Here is a 17,998-nt window from a genome sequence, read left to right as displayed (position 1 = left end):
TTTTTTTAGAAGAAATTTCAAAAAAATATTCTTGTTCTACGTTATCTATTTTCATCTGAAATACAGAAAATAAAAATAAATGTGACTCAAAAAGACGATGAGGGGAGAAGGTTGCAAACCAAACCCAGATTGAATAGATATTCGTGCAGATACTCTCGTATACGAAACAAGATTACGGATAATTAAGTCAAATAAACACAGTGTTTAGTATTTTTCTCCCTAGTATTATCGAACACGTATGAATTTACAGGTAGAACCTACTTGGAAAATTTTAGACCAATTTGTGGTCGAAGAATTACAGAGCGTTCTAAATTTAGATGCACTAGTTTCTTCGCATCCTATATCGGTGCAGGTATCAGATCCGGATGAAATAAACGAAATTTTCGATGGAATTTCTTACAGCAAAGGTGATTTTACAATTAAATATTTTAATCCTATGTAAAAAAAAAAAACTAATTTTAAAGTTCACTTATAATTTGGTATACGTAAATAACTACTACCTACTTATTTTAACTTTTATTTTTGAATCAGGTGCATCGATAATTCGAATGATGGATCATTTCCTTACAAATAAAGTATTCAAACAAGGACTGAGCAATTATCTGACCAAAAAGTGAGTGAAAACTACCTACCTATCAACCTGCGTTGAAATTCAAATCATAAATTTTTAGATATTAACTCTCGAGTATTTTTTTGTACAGAGCTTACCATTCGGCTACACAAGACGATCTGTGGGATGCCTTAACCGAGGAAGCGCACAGAGTAGGCGTTTTAGAAAATAACGTTTCGGTTAAACAAATAATGGATACGTGGACTTTACAAATAGGATTTCCTGTAATAACCATTACGAGAAATTATCACAATAATACGATCACAGTGACGCAGGTACATGATCAACGAATGCTTCTTCATTATTTTAACTATCGCGAATACCGCATGTAGTAAAATGCCTTCAAACACGTGCTAATTATAGTAGCAATATGATTGGTTTTAGAGTAGATTCTTTATGAATTCGAATAACAGTTCTGAAGAGGACCACAGTCTATGGTGGGTACCTCTGACGTACACGAGTAGCAAAAACGTGGATTTCAGTCGCACCAAACCGTCTTATTGGTTGCAAGCTGAGCCGCAGATTTTCATCGATGATGTGATTGTTTCTCCCAACGATTGGTTGATATTTAACGTTAAACAGACCGGTGAGATGAGGATTATTTTATTAAAAATATTTTCCGAAGTGTTGGTTTGTAATGAGAGAATTTTTAATTGTCTGCGCGATTTTTATTTTAGGATATTACAGAGTGAATTATGATGACCGAAACTGGGAACTGCTAGTCAAAACTTTAAACGATCCTGATAAGTTCGGCGTTATAGGTAGGTAAACGACTCTAGTACCTGGAATGATATTTACTATTTATTACTTACTGCTGCGTGCCTCTGCCTACATAATGATTTTGCAATTGTAATTCTAAAAAATAGATCCGGTCAACAGAGCTCAGATAATCAACGATGCGCTAAAACTAGCTCACTCAGGCATACTGAAGTATTCCACCGCTCTGGATATTACACTGTATTTACAATACGAATTGGAGTACGTTCCTTGGATGGCTGCCTTCGGTGCATTTGAATATTTGAACGAAATGTTGAGACGAACTGGCTCTTACGATAAATTCAAGGTGAGTGAACTGCAGTGAGTCACAATTTTTTGAACATTGTGATTCACATCCTACAAATGGGTAGATAATAGTTCTAACTGCTTGATACAAAGTTCTCATGACGTAGGGTGAAATGAGGAGGTGGATAGCAGAACGCAATAACTCCATTTTTGGTTTTTTTGGGAAATTAGGAAAAATGGTCAGGACGGGAAGGGTGGGGGGTCGAGTTCCAAAATTGGTGTCAAATGAAAGGGGAGGGTGCCATAAATAAAATTTCCACTCAATTTCAAAATTTTGGTCACCTGGGTAAGCACAGAGAGGATAAGAAAAATAAGTTATTGCGTTTTGAACGCAAATTTTTTTGTGGGTGTTTTTCTGCAAAAAAAAACGTATTTTTCATTTGAAAAAATTGAAAAATTATAGAAAAAAAGTATGTTTAATCGAAAATTTTCAATATAAAGCTGGAATGCGAAATTCAAACAATTCCTGTCTGTGATATAGCATTCAGAGAGTGGGAACGAAAGCACAATTTTTTTTAGTAACTCCTACCCAATGAGTTTCAGTATCTACCCGATGAAAAAAAAACAGTGTTACCACATCTGCGCAACTGAAATGTATAAAAAGTAGTGGAATTATTGCGTTTTGCAAACAAAATCTAATTTTTTAATGCATTTAACTCTAAAATCAGACTTGTTTTCCTCGATTGCGCTATGATATTCAACTGATGGACAAAATCTGACACCGGGAATGGATTTCCCGTTGAATTTTACTTAAGGATAGATATCTAACTCAATTTTCGTAATTTTGGAGTTATTGCGTTCTGCTATCCACCTCCTCAAATCATTTTTAATTTTTTTGATGCTAAGAGTTGACTCAGAAAATTACGAGTGGACTGTTTTGCAAAGTAGGATACTTACTAGTAAAAGTAGATAGGTAGAAGGAAATCAAAAAAATGATTCGTATTATTCACTTTTCTCAAAAAATTACTCGTAATAGATATTACTTGATTCATACCTTCTTTAAAATTAATGTTTGAAATGATTGGCGCTAATTCGAACTGGCTCCTAAATTTTTACTGATAGGCAACTTGTTTATCCGGTGATCCGGGATTTTATCTAAACGAATGGTACCCGGTTACATTCAAATCTCATCGCTTGGCGAATTAATTATCATATTTAATATTCTACTTTCACGACGGACTTGATCGTGTTTATTGCAAGGGAGTGGGAAGAGAATGCTGTTCGGAAAATTTATGCCAAATTATGTACTATCTGAGAATTTCTTTCGAATACCTAGGTACCTACTTTAACTACCTAATTCGTGAAAACACAGTAACACACTACCATCTGCCTGCTTAATTTTAAAAGTTTTTTACCTACCTATATTTTTCATATTTGTAACCAGAGGCCGTGGTGTTGAACAAAATCATTTCTAACTACTTCTATAGAGTGGGTTGAAGCAGAAACAAGGTTCATCGTAATTAGAAATAGATGGCGTTTCTTTCTGTTATTTTTTTTTTTATGTCACCTTATTGTCAGTGTTTTATGCTCGTTGCTTTTATGGGGGGGGGGGGAGAGGGGGTCATTACTTACCTATCATCGTTATAATAGGAATTTAAAAAAAACGCCACTTCCTATATCACTTGCATAATATTGATGGCATTTTCTAGGATTACCTGCTGTTCATCTCATCAAAACTGTACGAAAATACAGGATTTTTCGAAAAATCATCCGACGATCAGTTATTAATTTACAAACGAGTCGAAGTAGTAAATTACGCCTGTAAATTAGGTTACGAAGACTGTATTAGAAATGCGGTTAACCAATTCCAAAGCTGGAAGTTCACCCCATCGCCGGATAATAACAATCCGTACGTTTTATAAAGCATCAAATTCTGATAAGGGAATTTTCTATTAATATTATAGCCTAATATGTTTTTTTTTTTTGTTTTTGCAGAATATCTCCAAATTTGAAAGGAACTGTTTATTGTACGGCAATCAGAGTCGGTGGCGAGAAAGAATGGGATTTCGCTTGGCAAAGGTATCTGAAATCGAATGTTGGTTCTGAGAAAGATATATTATTAGGAGCACTGGGATGTTCGAGAGAAACGTGGATATTATCGAGGTGAGAAAATACTGTCTGAATTTTCGAATTTCATTTTTTTGTATCTGAAAATGTGTTTGTATGTAGCCTACCTTTTTTTATGTACCTACTTAACTTACTTGTTTTTATTTAAATTCATACAGGTATTTGGATTGGGCTTTAAACGAAACTTCGGGTATCAAGAAGCAAGATGTCGTCCGAGTATTCTCTTCAGTTGCCAATAATGTGATTGGTCAGCCATTAGCATGGGCCATGTTGAGAGATCATTGGGATAGAGTTGTTAAACAGTATGTTACACCGTGTACAGTCAATTTTTGGATTATTCCATGTAAAATCAGCTCAGTTTTGGGTTTTGGTGCCACAATTTTGCTCAACATTTTTTCTGTAGGTTTCTCAAGTGAAATAACTATTCGTATAGGTACTCATTACCCAAAGGAACTCAATTTCACGGTTTTGTTGCAACTTGGAGAAAAATTGTTTGCAGTATTTTAAATAAAATTCTGAGTAGCTTCAAAAATGTTCACTATAATGGAAGCTCAATTTTTAAAAGCTTGTCAAATTTTGAAGCTATAATCATATAATTTAAAAGTTCGAAAAAAAAGCTTGGAAACATGCATTTTTTCATGATGTTTACAAGTTGGGTCATTCCATGTCAATTGGACCGAGAAGTGGTAGGGGGTTGGGCGATTTTTTTGAAATTTTTCCTGTGGAAAGACCTACTGATGGGATGGCCAATGGCGCAAATCGCAGCCCTCTAGCCGATTTTTAAAGGCAGCCAGGGGGTGTCAATGTTTTCAGTGATCCTAAAATATCATCCATTTCAGCAGTGGATTGCTCGATAACCGCGATACCTACCGAAATGGAACTTTTTCCTACAGTTAGGGGTTTTAAAAGGCTTTTTGGTGATATCATAAAAATCAGTGTTGCCACTTTTTTTCGTACAAAAAATTAGCTCAAAAAGTTTCAAAACAAAGTTTTCACATCGTTCCGACTCTCAACAATTCTGAAAAAAATATGTTATGGACAACTTTTCATGCTGAACAACATACTAAAAAATTGGGATGGTAACATGTTACAAAGTCGATTTTAAAAAATTTAAAGTTTGTGAAAAAATGCGATTTTTTGATTTAAAACATGAAAAAAAGTTTTGATTGGTGAAGTTGATCCATTTGACCCCTGTTTTTACTTATCTGTTGAAAAAGTTGAAAAACCCCTTACACTCGATGAAATGAACTCATCACAAAAAAATCGAAATTCGAAAAAAGTCAATTTTCAATTTCAAACATCAAAAACAGTTTGAATTTATTCAGTTGTCTTATTTTGACCTCTTTCTGACGTATTTCATGAAAAAGTTGATAAAAATTACCATCGCAACAAAAAAATAAAAATTCGTTCATTTTTTGAATCTTTTCGAATTTTGATTTTTTTTGTGATGAGTTCATTTCATCGAGTGAAATGGGTTTTTCAACTTTTTCAACAGATACGTAGAAATAGGGATCAAATGGATCAACTTCACCTATCAAAACTTTTTTTCATGTTTTAAATCAAAAAATCGCATTTTTTTTCGCAAACTTTGAATTTTTTAAAATTAACTTTGCAACATGTTACCATCCCAATTTTCTAATATGTTGTTCAGCATGAAAAGTTGCCCATAATACGTTTTTTCCAGAATTGTTGAGAGTCGGAACGATGTGAAAACTACGTTTCGAAACTTTTTGAGCTAATTTTTTGTACAAAAAAAAGTGGCGACACTGATTTTTATGATATCCCCAAAAAGTCTTTCGAAACTTCTAACTATGGGGAAAAGTTCCATTTTGGTAGGTATCGCGGTTATCGAGTAATCCACTGCTGAAATGGATGATATTTTAGGTTCATTGAAAACTTTGACACCCCCCGGCTGCCTTTAAAAATGGGCTAGAGAGCTGCAATTTGCGCCATTGGCCATCCAATCGGTAGGTCTTTCCACAGGAAAAATTTCAAAAAAATCGCCGAACCCTCCTACCACTTCTTGGTCCAATTGACATGGAATGACCCAGTTACAACTGAACTTTTCGTGATTAAATTTAAAAAACCTGGAACATGAAGGTACAGAGCCTCTAAATTTTGATCTAATAAACGAATAAAAAAGTTTAAATTCCGCAGGAAGATTTTTTCCAAGTTGCAAAAATCTCAGTTGAACTCCAACTATTGGTATTATGACATAAAATTTCAATTTCTGAAAAAAAAGTCCCATTCTAACTGTCTCGATAGAGAGAGGGATTGGAAAAGTCATTTGAGAAACCTACCAAAAATTGAGCAAAATCGAAGTACCCAAGTGCAAAACCGAGCTATAGTTTGACTTTTATGGGATGATCTTTTTATGACAAATTATGAAATTTTTCGGATTTTTATATTTTACCTATTTGATTTCAGTTTGGGTTCCTCATTATTCGGATTAAGCAGTATTGTTAAAAGTGTACTCGCCAGCGTCAACACCGAACACGAAATAAGAGAGGTACTTGCCTAATTAATTTTATAATCCTTCAAAGTTTTCACGTAGGTACTTATATGTACCTATATAATTAATCTAATAAAATATATTTTACAGATCGCCGATTTCTTCAAAAGACATAAAAACGAGACAGGAGCAGCCAGTAGAGCATTTATACAAGCCATCGAAAAAGCTCGCAGTAATGAAGCTTGGATGAGCAAAAATTACGACTTAATTGTATCATGGCTATCTAAGCACGGACGCAGTAATCTCGTTTAACCGAGATAATGAAAATAATATTTTAGGGGCACACGATATAAGGAAGGAGAAATTGAGTAAATCATTTACGACGAGCATCACTTCTAACTGCTCAGAAAGATCCTATGTAAAGTTGGTGTTCAAATAATGTAAAATAAAAAAATATGTAAGTAGGTTTATGATAAATTACAACTTCGAAAGTGTATGGATCATCTGATCATCAACACAACGCCTACTGCTGTATGATCGTTGAACTATAAAATGAAATAAAAAGTGTGCTAAAGTGAGCGCTCTCTGTAATCAAAGCAGCGTATTCACATGTGATAAATTTCAAAACAGCAATTTTATTTACGAATATCCTTCGACACGACGACGATGTGTTTCGTCGTTTTTGAGTAATTTTAAGCATAGTTACCAGCTTAGTGATATAGAAATCGGATTGAAATTAAAACTTCGCAATTCTCGAATCATTCCATATTTTTTGAAAATAATATAGGTACGTCATGTTAGGCTTAGTTTATTTTAAAATTATTTTAGGAAGTTGACAGAAATGGGTACATAATTAATATAATGTTTTAAAAATTTATTTCCCTAAAAAATTTCGAATTTAAAAATCGTTTTATGAAGTACAAAATGTACCTAAATGTGTAAAAAAAAATCCAATATGACTAAGTGATTTTTTTTCAAATTGAATTTAATAATTTAATGATTTTTGACGAAGTACCTATTAAGTATTAAGTGTTACTGCTCGCGGGAAATACTATTGATACGTGTAAACGATAATTTATATTCAGTTTTAATTATACCGATCGACGCTGTCGTCGTTGACCTGGCCACATTCTTACATTGTGTGCTTAAAAATTGAAATGTTTTAGTTACATTCATCGATATGTTTGTTTCAAGCCTCGTTTCGAAAAATATTGTTCAAATTTTAATACTTAGGTGGGTATTTTATAAGTTAAGGTGGATAAAAGACCATGATTTGAAACTGACGATCCGACGTTATTTTTCGCCCTTGTCCCGATGCCAATACTTTGCCAGCATTTTGTTGATAAATACAATTTTTTTTTTCAAGGCTATAAAAATTATCTGCTCATATCTGCATGGAAATGTTTCATACTATAGGTTGTTATTTCCAATAATAATTGACTCATACACGCGTTGATGTCATAAAAAAAAAATACATTTTCTTAAAAATTAAAATGCTAATTATCGACTTTTACTTCCGATTTAAAACGTTTATTTTTAGTCCTTGAACTGGAATATAAAAACTAAAAACGTAATTTTTGATCTCTGGTCTGCTCGTGAAAACATCATCTAGGTAAACGACCTAAACCACAACTAAATGTATTTGAAAGTGTTCCAAATATTACATTATTTTATTATGTTTTTTTTTCTTTAGAAGGTAGGCTAATGATTCCGGCCTAATCGAATGCATTTACGAGAATATTTTATTTTTATTGATGTTTTTCCGTTCGCACTTTCAATAAGAAATCGTATATATTGTACCTATTCTTATTTAAGTTTCTGTTGGTAGGTCTATGTATGTATCTTGAAAACAAAAAACTAAAAAATAAAACGTGTAATTTATATAAGAATATTATGCAGGCATTTGTTTATAAGTTGAAAAATATTGTACATAGATTAATTTTATACATATAATACCTACCTTGGTATAATTTTACAAGGTAGGTACGCGCAAATTTATATTTAACTAGTAGGTACTTATTTCATGCGCTTATCGTACGATGTATCTCATACACATACTTACCAAAGTATGTAAGTACCAATATAACTCTTGATGATGAATTACGGAGTATTATGATATTGGCGAGAGTTGGAGTTACAATCTGGTAAACTATTTAAATTGCAAATTTTTATCGAGATGAATGTCATGCATATAGTAATAAAATAATTGTACATTACGTATATATATTTTTTTTATTTATTTATCATTATAGCTATTTTTTTTTTTTTTACATGAATGTACAATAAAAATTGGTATTTTTTGAACGCGTTGATTTATTTATAAACACGCACTCGCATATTTTACTTAGCCGACCGGAAACCAAAAAATCTTTTAACAAATCAAAAAAAAAAAAATGGATCGTGAAGCTAAGTGACCGGTTACTAAGAGGTCATTTATGCGTTAAATCTCCGTAGCGGAAGATTTAACAATTTGAAGGTGAGTTGGTCTTCGTTGAACTAAATTGCCTTCCAGCAATTGACAGACGCTTAATTGCTTTAATTTTGTACCTTTATCTTTCCAATGCAGAGATGCAACATACACCACATATCTAGACTGCCAAGAATATTACTTCCTTCCGTTTTTTTTTTATTTTTATTTTATTATGAATTTAGGATGAGTATATAAAGGCGCACGATGTTTAGTATTGCAACAAATCAGACTTAAACTCGGCATTAACTAGTAAAATGATATCATTTATTATATGTTTAGTGATTGTGTTACAGTCCGGCCATGCATTACCAACTTTTGAAAGTGAGTAAATACACGTACCTAATATATTGATATTATTTGCTATAGGTAATATTTAGTGCAATGTGCTGGCTTAGATAGGCAATTTTTATTTTTTATTTTTTTTAAATGCAGTGCAGTGGCGCCCACGTAGGTATTGCGCTATTGCGGTTGCAATAGGGGCCCTTGCAATGTTGGGGCCCCCAGTAGAATTTGAGGCCCCTTAAGTTAAAGTTTGGTAGACAAAAAATCTATTTAGAGCAAAAAAAAAAGAAATAACCACAACACAATGAGTGTGTACAGTACCATAATTAATACAACAATACAACATTATTCATATGTACATCTACATACCTACATATTTTATTCGTTGAGTAGGTATTTGCCTATGTGTTCAACAGAGTTTGCTGATTCTATATGCTCAAGTGAGCCCCAAAAGAAAAAAGTTCTCTGGGTGGATAATGCGCCCTCTAGTGAAAAGAGGCCCGTTTTGAGCTATGAATTTTTAATGCATAGTAAATCAAGATTAGAAAAATGGATCCTTCAGGCCCTAATTTTTGCGATTTCTCTGTAAATTTTTGTGAACCAAGTAGGCATGTCATCGGTAACGCGTTTGATACTGATTTTGTGATTTTTGAAAATTTAAAATTGACCACTTTTGATGATCTGTGGAAATTTGGAATTTGCCGGCAAAATCTTTGATTTACTGACTAAACCACCAGGCAATCTATTCTCAAAATTCTTATTTTTTCAAAAGCTTTTGCCCTCGCTTCGCTCGGGCGCATTTGTTTTTTCTGTTTATGAAATTGTTCATTATTGTGCTTAGAATGTATTTTTGTTCAAACTTTCAAAAATTCCTGTGATGGAAAAACTGACTTTTCACTTCAAAATTACTCCTGTTTTGCTTCTTGAAAGTATAAATTTTGAAAAGCTTTTGCCATCGTTTCACTCGGGTCAATTTGATTCTCCTTTTTACGTTTAAAATTTCAAGAAACCATTGATAAAATTTAGAAAAAGAAGAGATAAAAAAAACTGAATGCTTCCATCAAAATTGATGTTGTTCTACTTTTCGAACTACAAATTCTACAGAGCATTTGCCCTCGCTTCGCTCGGGCGAATTTGGTTCTTTTCTGCAAAATTACAATTTCAAGAAACCTATATGAATGAATTTGAAAAATGTTGAAATCAAAAAAACCGAATTTTTTCATTAAAATTGATGATGTTCTGCATTTCAAATCACAAATTTTCCAAAACTTTATCCTCGCTTCGCTTGGGTCATTTATGATACTGCTTTCAATAATAGTAGGAATATGAAAATTAAGCAGAAAAATTCCAGAAATACTCATAATAGGTACTCAAAGCATATGAAAAATGCAAATTTTTCATTTCAAAAATGTTTGATATCACAGTGCTTAGCACTTTAAAATTTTGAATATTGCGTCAAAATTACAATTTTTTGTTAGCATAAGAACGATGCACCCTCACCCTCTCAAATAGCATGACTTGTCCTATACCCTCATTTTGAAACACAGATTTTCTCTGCGCGTCCCTGAAGACAGAAAGCTGTTGATAACAGCTTGGAAATTTTTGCGCAAAGTTGGCAGAGTTGGAAATAAGTCGTGTATGCTGAAAAAATCTAAGAATTGCCAAAAACCATAGGTTTTTACTTCTTGAATTACCTATTAATTTTCGAAGGCTTTTGCCTCGCGAATCGTTTTTTCCCTTTCTTTGACCAAAGTTTGAGAGAAGAAATATTCATTTCTCACACCAAAAGTGATGTTGTTTTACTTGGAATTTTCCAAAAAAAAATCCAATGTATTTTAATCAGAACTTCCAGAAAGTCCCAAAATTCGATAAAATATCAAAAAATGTCCTATTTTTCACCGAAAATTAAAAAAATGTAAAAATTATGTCCTCAGAAAAAAAAATTGTTAATTTTCGAGAGCTTTTGTCCTCACTTCGCTCGAGCCTTATTCATATTTTTAAGAATATTATAATTCCCTGAAAACTAAAAATGCCTAAGTCATGAAAACCAGTTTTTTTGCATTATCAAGAATATTCAAGAATGATGTTATCCTGTTAGGTATTCACGTTTCGAATCATCATTTTCCTGCTCTTTTCTCCGACCAAAGTTGGGGGTAAAAAACCTAACTTCTCACGTCGAAAATGATGTTGTTTTACTTTAAAAATTATCAATTTTTGAAAGCTTTTGCCCTCGCTTCGCTCGGGTCTTTACCGATTTCTATTTTTGAACATATTGTAATTTCCTGAAAACTATTGTTGAAATTTTTAAATGTTGAAGCTACAAAAATCAACTTTTTGCATCAGTTATTTTAATTTTTGAATAATCAATTTTTTCATCATTTTGCCCTCTCAAATTCAAGTTCTGCTATGTACACAATTTTTTAAAAATTTTCAAGAATGGAAATTCAACTTCAGAAATTTATAAACATAACCAAATCAATACAGGGCTCTAAGAAGGAATGGAAATTGAGAAATTTGAATTTAGGGGATAGTTTTAGACAAGATACAACTCATCCAAATTTCCCATAAAAAAATTGCACAATTAAGTATACCCATGGCAATCATTAGGCTTTTTCTGAAAAAAGGGGGCCCTCCTGAAAAAAATTTCGGGGCCCTCATGAAATTTCTGCAATACCACTTTTGCAACCTCTGGGCGCCACTGATGCAGTGCACCTTCTTTTAGTATGTACTTAAACTGTAACTTGATTATTAATTAAAGTGGTTAGGTAGGTACGAGAAAATAATATGTAGTTAGCATCTTCCTGATGAACTCGATTAATTAAGTACCTGTTATGTTAGGTCAGGAATTCGATGCATTTTTTGAAAGTTTCTTCTCATTGACATTTGGTAATTACATTTTTTTTTTTTTGGCTTTTGCTACAAATTTTCCTTGTTTTGAGACCGAGTGCAATTCTCATTTTATGCAACTTCAAAAAATTTTAAACGAAGATGAGGAAAAGGCATCTCTAACCACTAAATAAAGCAGGGCTTACTTAGCTAGTTTCATAGAAATAATTCAGTTTCGTGGACAAAGACTCTTGGTTCAAAAATTGACACTTTTAATTCAAATTATATCGTCATCGATCGTTTTTAATTTTGTGGACAAGATTTTGTATTATTAAATCTAAATTTACTTGTGCTTGCAATTATTTTAAAAAAAAGGAATGGAGGCATTTTTATTTACTATTTTTTCATTCTTTTAAGTAGATACTAACAATACAAATTGCATTTTAAAAAATTACCTATCTATCAATTGGAAAATTTAATGTACAGCGGGATCGATGCCAACATGCCAAACTAAGAATAACAATGTTGACGAATGCCTCAAAACGTATCTGCAGGAAGCTATCAAACATTCAAGTCAAGGTATGTGATAAGAACATAATTTGTTCGAGTTAAATGCGAAGATGCGCCCATTTAATTTATTATTTGATTACCTGTATTTTGTTTTTTATACTTACACGAATTATTTAGGTAACACAAAATTTGCAATTCCTCCCTTGGACCCGTATTTCATCCCAAAACTAACCATGTCACCAAATAAGAACGTTGGTGGGGTGGTGATTGAGATGAAAAATGCCAGTACTTACGGTTTCAGCAAAGCTGTTGTGAAAAAAGTCCAGTAAGTTGTGCACTTTATTGACCATACCTATTTTTTCGTCCAATGTTTGACTACACCTTGATAAAATGTTGCACAAATGTATTTGTTGATAAATTCGTGTTTTAAAGTTTTTTTATTGTCATAAATAGGTAGTTATTTTGCATTAATTATGACAAAACATCATTTCTGAATCAGAGGCAATATTTTGAAACGTATAGTGGTGCCAATTTTTTGATCATCGTGGGTTATTTCTAACTTTAAAAAATCGAAAACTTATCAATTTTATTTTACCTATTTATTTTTTTAAAAAATTGGCTTATTTAGATTTAAAGACATTAATACGAAGAACCCCCTTTTGCAGAAAAAAAAATACCATCTGCAAATTTTTGATACCATACCTTCAAAATTTAAAATATTTACATAGATAGGTATGCAAGCTTGAAAAAAAAACGCAAATATAAGGCGTGCTTTTTTCTCTCATTTTTTGGAATTCTTCGAATTTTTTTCGAGATTTTCGGTCGTAGTGTAAATGAGCCAGCTTAACTTTGAAAATTTTCAAATGAAATTTGCACAAAAATTCAAGCTCACTGACGCACTAAAAGCAACTTTTTATCGAGGTTCAATTTGGAAAATTGATGAAAAAAAAATACTCATGTACACCCATAATGATTTTATAGTTTCTCTGCTAAATAACATATTTTCCAAGTTGTGTATTTTTAAAAAATTTTTGCGATTTTTTTAATAGCGCGGATCCACAGAAAGGTGTTTTTGAAGGACACTATAACGTTCCAGTATCAACTTTACTCGGTCATTATAATTTGACTGGAAAAGTATTTTCCATCCCGATAAATGGAAACGGTAAATCAAACGTAACAATGTGTAAGTATATATATTTAAAATTTCAGGTCTTAAGGACCAATTAGGTACCTACCTATGCATTATATTTTTTTTTAAAGTCAAAACCTCTATTATATGACTAATTTGGTGTGAAAAAATGTTTTCAGATGACGTTTACCATACCGTTAAAGTTCTGGGAGACGTGAATGTAAACAACGCGGATGGAAAAAAATACCTCAACGTTAATTCTGTACTGATGCACGTGAAACCTAAAAAAATGAAATTCAAATTCGAGCAACTTTTCAAAGACAATAAACAACTAAGTAATGTGTCGATTACCATAATACCAACTAATCACCTAAACAATTACCTACCTATTTTTTTTTATGTCACCTTGTCACTCTTATTGTTTATTTTATTCATACGCAGGTGATACGTTGAATGGAATGTTGAACGATAACTGGGAAGAAGTATTTGGAAGATTGCAACCAAAATTGGAGGAAGAAATGTCCAAACATATGTTCATACTGGTTAAACGTTTCTTCAACGATGTGCCATATAGCGACCTATTTCCTGATGTGTAAAATCTAGTCATCTACATCACTACTGTATTTATTTCGCCTTTATTCGGGGGTATTTCATTTTATTTCATTTTTGTTATTTTGTATTAGTAATTTATATTTTGTCAAATCTTATTTATTTCTCGGTATGCAGAATGCATGGTGTATTTTTTTTTTTGGCTTCGAAATATATTTATTTTTTGAAAAAATTTTGTCGTTTTTCAAACTAGTTATCGCTGTTGAGCAATTTTCTGCAAAAAAAAGTATAAAAAAATTTTGTTCCTTCGCAGTCGGTAGGACTCGAACCTACGCTCCCAGAGGGAATCTGATTTCTAGTCAGACGCCTTAACCACTCGGCCACGACTGCCTAGCGTTATTCGTCGCTTAAACGCTGTTATAACACATGCGCGCAGCTATCAATCGATGTTCACCATAGCGATGATGCATAATTGCATCGAAGTGTACCTAGTTGCATCATTGCATGATGATTGTCATTTTTTTCACGAATCTGTACAAAATATAAAAAATGAAAATTAACTCTGCTTATGGATTCATGTTCTCATACAAGCCGCTGAAGAGAGGATTCGCCAAGCAAATTTCAAGGTGAACATCATTTTACGATTGGTGGTATAAGAAAATGGATATTCGGAGCTGGAGTGGATCACTACATCGAAAAGTGGGCATTTTCAAAAAAAATTTTATTATGAGCCTGAAAAACATTCCTGTGGAGGTCTTACAATTTTAAATTGGTACCTACCTATTTTCAAAAAGCCCATGGATTTAAAAAAAAAAAATATATGGGCTGAAAACCTAAATATTTTTTCAAAATAAATATTGGAAATGGCAGAATTTTCTTATTCTCTTCTAGACTTCTAAATTTTTTTTATATTGCTTCAAAAAATTTAAATAGGTGCTGCAAAAGGTAATTTGAAAAATTGCAATCCATGATTTTATTAGTACCATTTACCACCAGGGAACGTTTCGGACCCTAAATTTCATTTTTTGGTATTTGCAAAATAATACAGGGGTCGGCATAAGTTAGTATTCGTATTCGAAAACTGATGCGTTCTTTTTAACACCCTGTTGTGTGTAATGAGTAGATAGAAGATCTTGTAGGTGGTGCGTTATGTTCGTGGAAGTCCCATCAACACTTTGGTAATAATAGTTTTTTTCCCCAGCTATGTTACTACAGGAAAAAAATTCATTTTCATTTGAAAAAATTTTCGTTTGTGCGAATCGGAATACTAACTTATGCCGACCCCTGTATTAAAATTGGACTAATTTCACTTCATGAAACCATAATAATTTGAAAATTTTCAAAATTGGCTAGAAGCAGCAAAATGGTTTGAAATCGCCATCGATAGATTTCGAAGGAGCAAATTTCAGCCCACCACTTCAATTTTATAACATTTTCATTTTTTTCTAAGAAAAATGTATCTTTAAAAGTGTTCAAAAATTCTTTTTAAAAATAAAAAATAAAATTTAGCATTAGACATTTGGTGTTCTGATATTTTTTCATGAACATGGGCATGTTGTTTCAATTTTTCTTCGCCAGTTTGAAATAATGAAATGAAATAAAATCACGAAGGTAAGCTGATCACAACGAAACATGGAGGTTACAAGCGTGGTTATTGAAGAGCTTCCTCGCAATAATTGGGTATGCAATTTATACTACACTCGAGTTTTCTTTGTTGCTGCATTACAACTCATGAGGCTCTGATGTATTCGAAAGACGACCATTCGATCGAGAGAAATGTTAAATTATTTTTAACAAAATACTTACACTTTCTTCTGCTCGAACACTTTAATGAAATTTTAAAAAAAGAGATGTCAACCTCTCATGAAGTCATGAACACCTGTAATGAAAAGAAGTGTCCTAATAGTCGGGGAGCCCACTTAAGGATAAATTGCACCCCCCTGTCGATCCTCCGGGACAACTTTTATCTTAAAGGGGGAGTACTAAGGAACAAGACCATGTAAAAATTCATCACCTGTCAAAATTATTTCAACTGCTGAAGTGCGTTTTTTGATTTTTGGTGAATTTTTGAAAATCCAATTTAGGCCAAAATTGAGGGAAAAAATCAAAATTTTACCAAATTGACCAAGAAAGCTTAAATTTGGGATATATCCTACTTTCGACATGCCAAATCGATTGGAAACTGTTTCAAACCGTTTTGGGCAGTTCTGGAGCCTCCAGCAGATTTTTGAAACTTTAAATTTTCACAAAATTTCATCAAATGGAGATGGAAAGCGAAAATTTACTCTACACTCCAATTTTAACACCCTCTGAAGACGACTTCAGGTGGGTTCAAACTATTTAGGAGCCTCCAGCGTCTTTTTAAAAATTACTGGAGCATCCAGTAGAAATGGAGTTGGCAAGCTGAAATTTATTTCGCAAACTAATTTTATAACGATATGACGTCGACTATGTCGTGGTTTCAAACGGTTTTAAATGGTTTTGAAGCTTCCAGCTACTTTTTGGAAATTTCAATTTTCCAAAAAACACCATACGATCTATCAAAAAGTGGCTGGAGGCTCCAAAACGACTTGAAATCCACCACCAGACGACTTCGTAGCGTATTAAAATTAGTTTGCAGAATGAATTTTGACTTTCCATCTCCGTTTGATGAAATTTTTAGGAAATTTAAAATTTCAAAAATCTACTAGAGGCTCCAGGAATTTTCAAAAAGTCGCGGGAGGCTCCAAAACGACTTGAAATCCTCCTGCAGTTGACTTCGTAGCGTATTGAAATTAGTTTGCAGAATAAATTTGGTAAAATATTGGGGAATTTCGATTTTCAAAAATCTGCTTGAGGCTCCAGAACTGCTCAAAACGGTTTGAAACAGTTCCCAATCGATTTGGCATGTCGAAAATAAGGTGTATCCCAAATTTCAGCTTTCTTGGTCAATTTGGTAAAATTTTGATTGTTTCCTTCATTTTTGGCCTAAATTTGATTGTCAAAAATTCACCAAAAATCGAAAAACGCATTTTAGCACTTGAAATTTTGACAGGTGATGAATTTTTGCTTGATCTTTCGATCTACCTTTGTACAGTTTGAAAAATTTTGTGCAAGTCCTATGTTGGAACACAAAATCTAAGATTTCGGCTGACATGTCAATCAAAATGGCCGCCATTTTGTAAGTAGGACCACATTTTTTTTGAGTACAAGAGCTAGAAATGTTCCTAAGGTCTCCTCCTTTAAGATAAAAGTTGTCCCAGAGGATCAACTGGGGGGAGGCAATTTATCCTTAAGTGGGCTCCCCGACTATAACTGGCACAAAAAATTAGGTATAAACCGAACTCAGTTACTTAGATATAAACAGTATACAAAAATACAGCATCGGCCAAGCCAAAATTTCAGGTGCAAAAATGCATTTTATTGCATTTTACGATTGACATTCAAAGAGTAATGAACTGACGAGGAAGACTTTCTAAAGTCACTTTTTTGGAAAATTGCCTTTTTGAATTTTTTGCACAATACATACCTATTTGTATTTCTTAGATTTTTATTTACAATTTTTTTCGATCTTTTGGTATCATTTCTTTAATTTTCTGATTAGGAGATCCCTATCTCGTAATTTAATCTGAACTCTCAGAGAGGAGGGAATTTTTCGAAAAAATCGGGGTTTTTTCACTCCTGTCGCTACCCAACCTATTTATTCGTGTTTTGAAAATTTCTCTTCTACAATATTTCGCATTAACCATGCCAAAAGATCAAAAAGGTACAATTTCTGATACTAGGTAAATATTCCGGAATGGATGGGTGCCAATTTTTGGATCATTATAGCGGCGATTTCAAAAATTCCAGAAAAATAACCAGAAACTTATGAAATTTTTTCGATTTTTTGAAATTTTCAATATTGACTAAAAAGCATGGCACCATTGCGTTCTAAAATACTTCCCCAGTTCCAGAAATGATAAATTTCAATGTTTTGGCTTGATCAATGTGAAATATTGGGGAAGAACAAAATTTTCAAACCACAAACTTATCCGAAAATAAACGATTTGCAAATTTTTC

At 32.8% G+C, this 17,998-nt stretch overlaps 2 protein-coding genes and 1 non-coding gene across 3 annotated transcripts in view; 2 read left to right on the top strand and 1 right to left on the bottom strand.

The window, feature by feature from the left end:
• Positions 1-8,495, top strand: part of LOC135833929 (aminopeptidase N-like) — a 56,817-nt gene extending 48,322 nt beyond the window's left edge. Inside the window, exons 7-17 of the mRNA XM_065347756.1 lie at positions 251-407; positions 532-613; positions 702-885; positions 995-1,196; positions 1,288-1,371; positions 1,477-1,673; positions 3,322-3,521; positions 3,608-3,775; positions 3,898-4,041; positions 6,167-6,248; positions 6,342-8,495. Of these exons, the coding sequence (XP_065203828.1) occupies positions 251-407; positions 532-613; positions 702-885; positions 995-1,196; positions 1,288-1,371; positions 1,477-1,673; positions 3,322-3,521; positions 3,608-3,775; positions 3,898-4,041; positions 6,167-6,248; positions 6,342-6,503 (1,662 nt within the window). The 3' untranslated portion in view covers positions 6,504-8,495. The remainder of the gene's footprint in view (positions 1-250; positions 408-531; positions 614-701; positions 886-994; positions 1,197-1,287; positions 1,372-1,476; positions 1,674-3,321; positions 3,522-3,607; positions 3,776-3,897; positions 4,042-6,166; positions 6,249-6,341) is intronic.
• A 288-nt stretch (positions 8,496-8,783) lies between these two features.
• Positions 8,784-14,180, top strand: LOC135833930 (protein takeout-like). Its single transcript, XM_065347757.1, has 6 exons — positions 8,784-8,982; positions 12,256-12,348; positions 12,457-12,604; positions 13,329-13,462; positions 13,588-13,743; positions 13,850-14,180. The coding sequence occupies exons 1-6, from the start codon at positions 8,916-8,918 to the stop codon at positions 14,002-14,004; spliced, it is 753 nt and encodes a 250-aa protein (XP_065203829.1). The 5' UTR covers positions 8,784-8,915; the 3' UTR covers positions 14,005-14,180.
• Positions 14,181-14,265: 85 nt separating this feature from the next.
• Positions 14,266-14,347, bottom strand: TRNAS-AGA (transfer RNA serine (anticodon AGA)). Its single transcript has one exon. It is a non-coding gene; the product is annotated as a tRNA-Ser (tRNA).
• Positions 14,348-17,998: the final 3,651 nt, after the last annotated feature.

The sequence above is a fragment of the Planococcus citri genome, chromosome 2 (genome assembly GCF_950023065.1).
Source record: "Planococcus citri chromosome 2, ihPlaCitr1.1, whole genome shotgun sequence".
Classification (NCBI taxonomy): domain Eukaryota; kingdom Metazoa; phylum Arthropoda; class Insecta; order Hemiptera; family Pseudococcidae; genus Planococcus; species Planococcus citri.
Note: the sequence above shows the minus strand (reverse complement) of the source record. Positions and strands in the feature narration are given on the sequence as shown.

Excerpts from the sequence above, each read along its gene's own strand:
- LOC135833930 (XM_065347757.1), top strand. The coding sequence starts at position 8,916 with ATGATATCATTTATTATATGTTTAGTGATTGTGTTACAGTCCGGCCAT. Across the intron at positions 12,605-13,328 it reads GCTGTTGTGAAAAAAGTCCA|CGCGGATCCACAGAAAGGTG; the intron begins GTAAGTTGTGCA and ends TTTTTTTAATAG. Across the intron at positions 13,463-13,587 it reads TAAATCAAACGTAACAATGT|ATGACGTTTACCATACCGTT; the intron begins GTAAGTATATAT and ends AAATGTTTTCAG.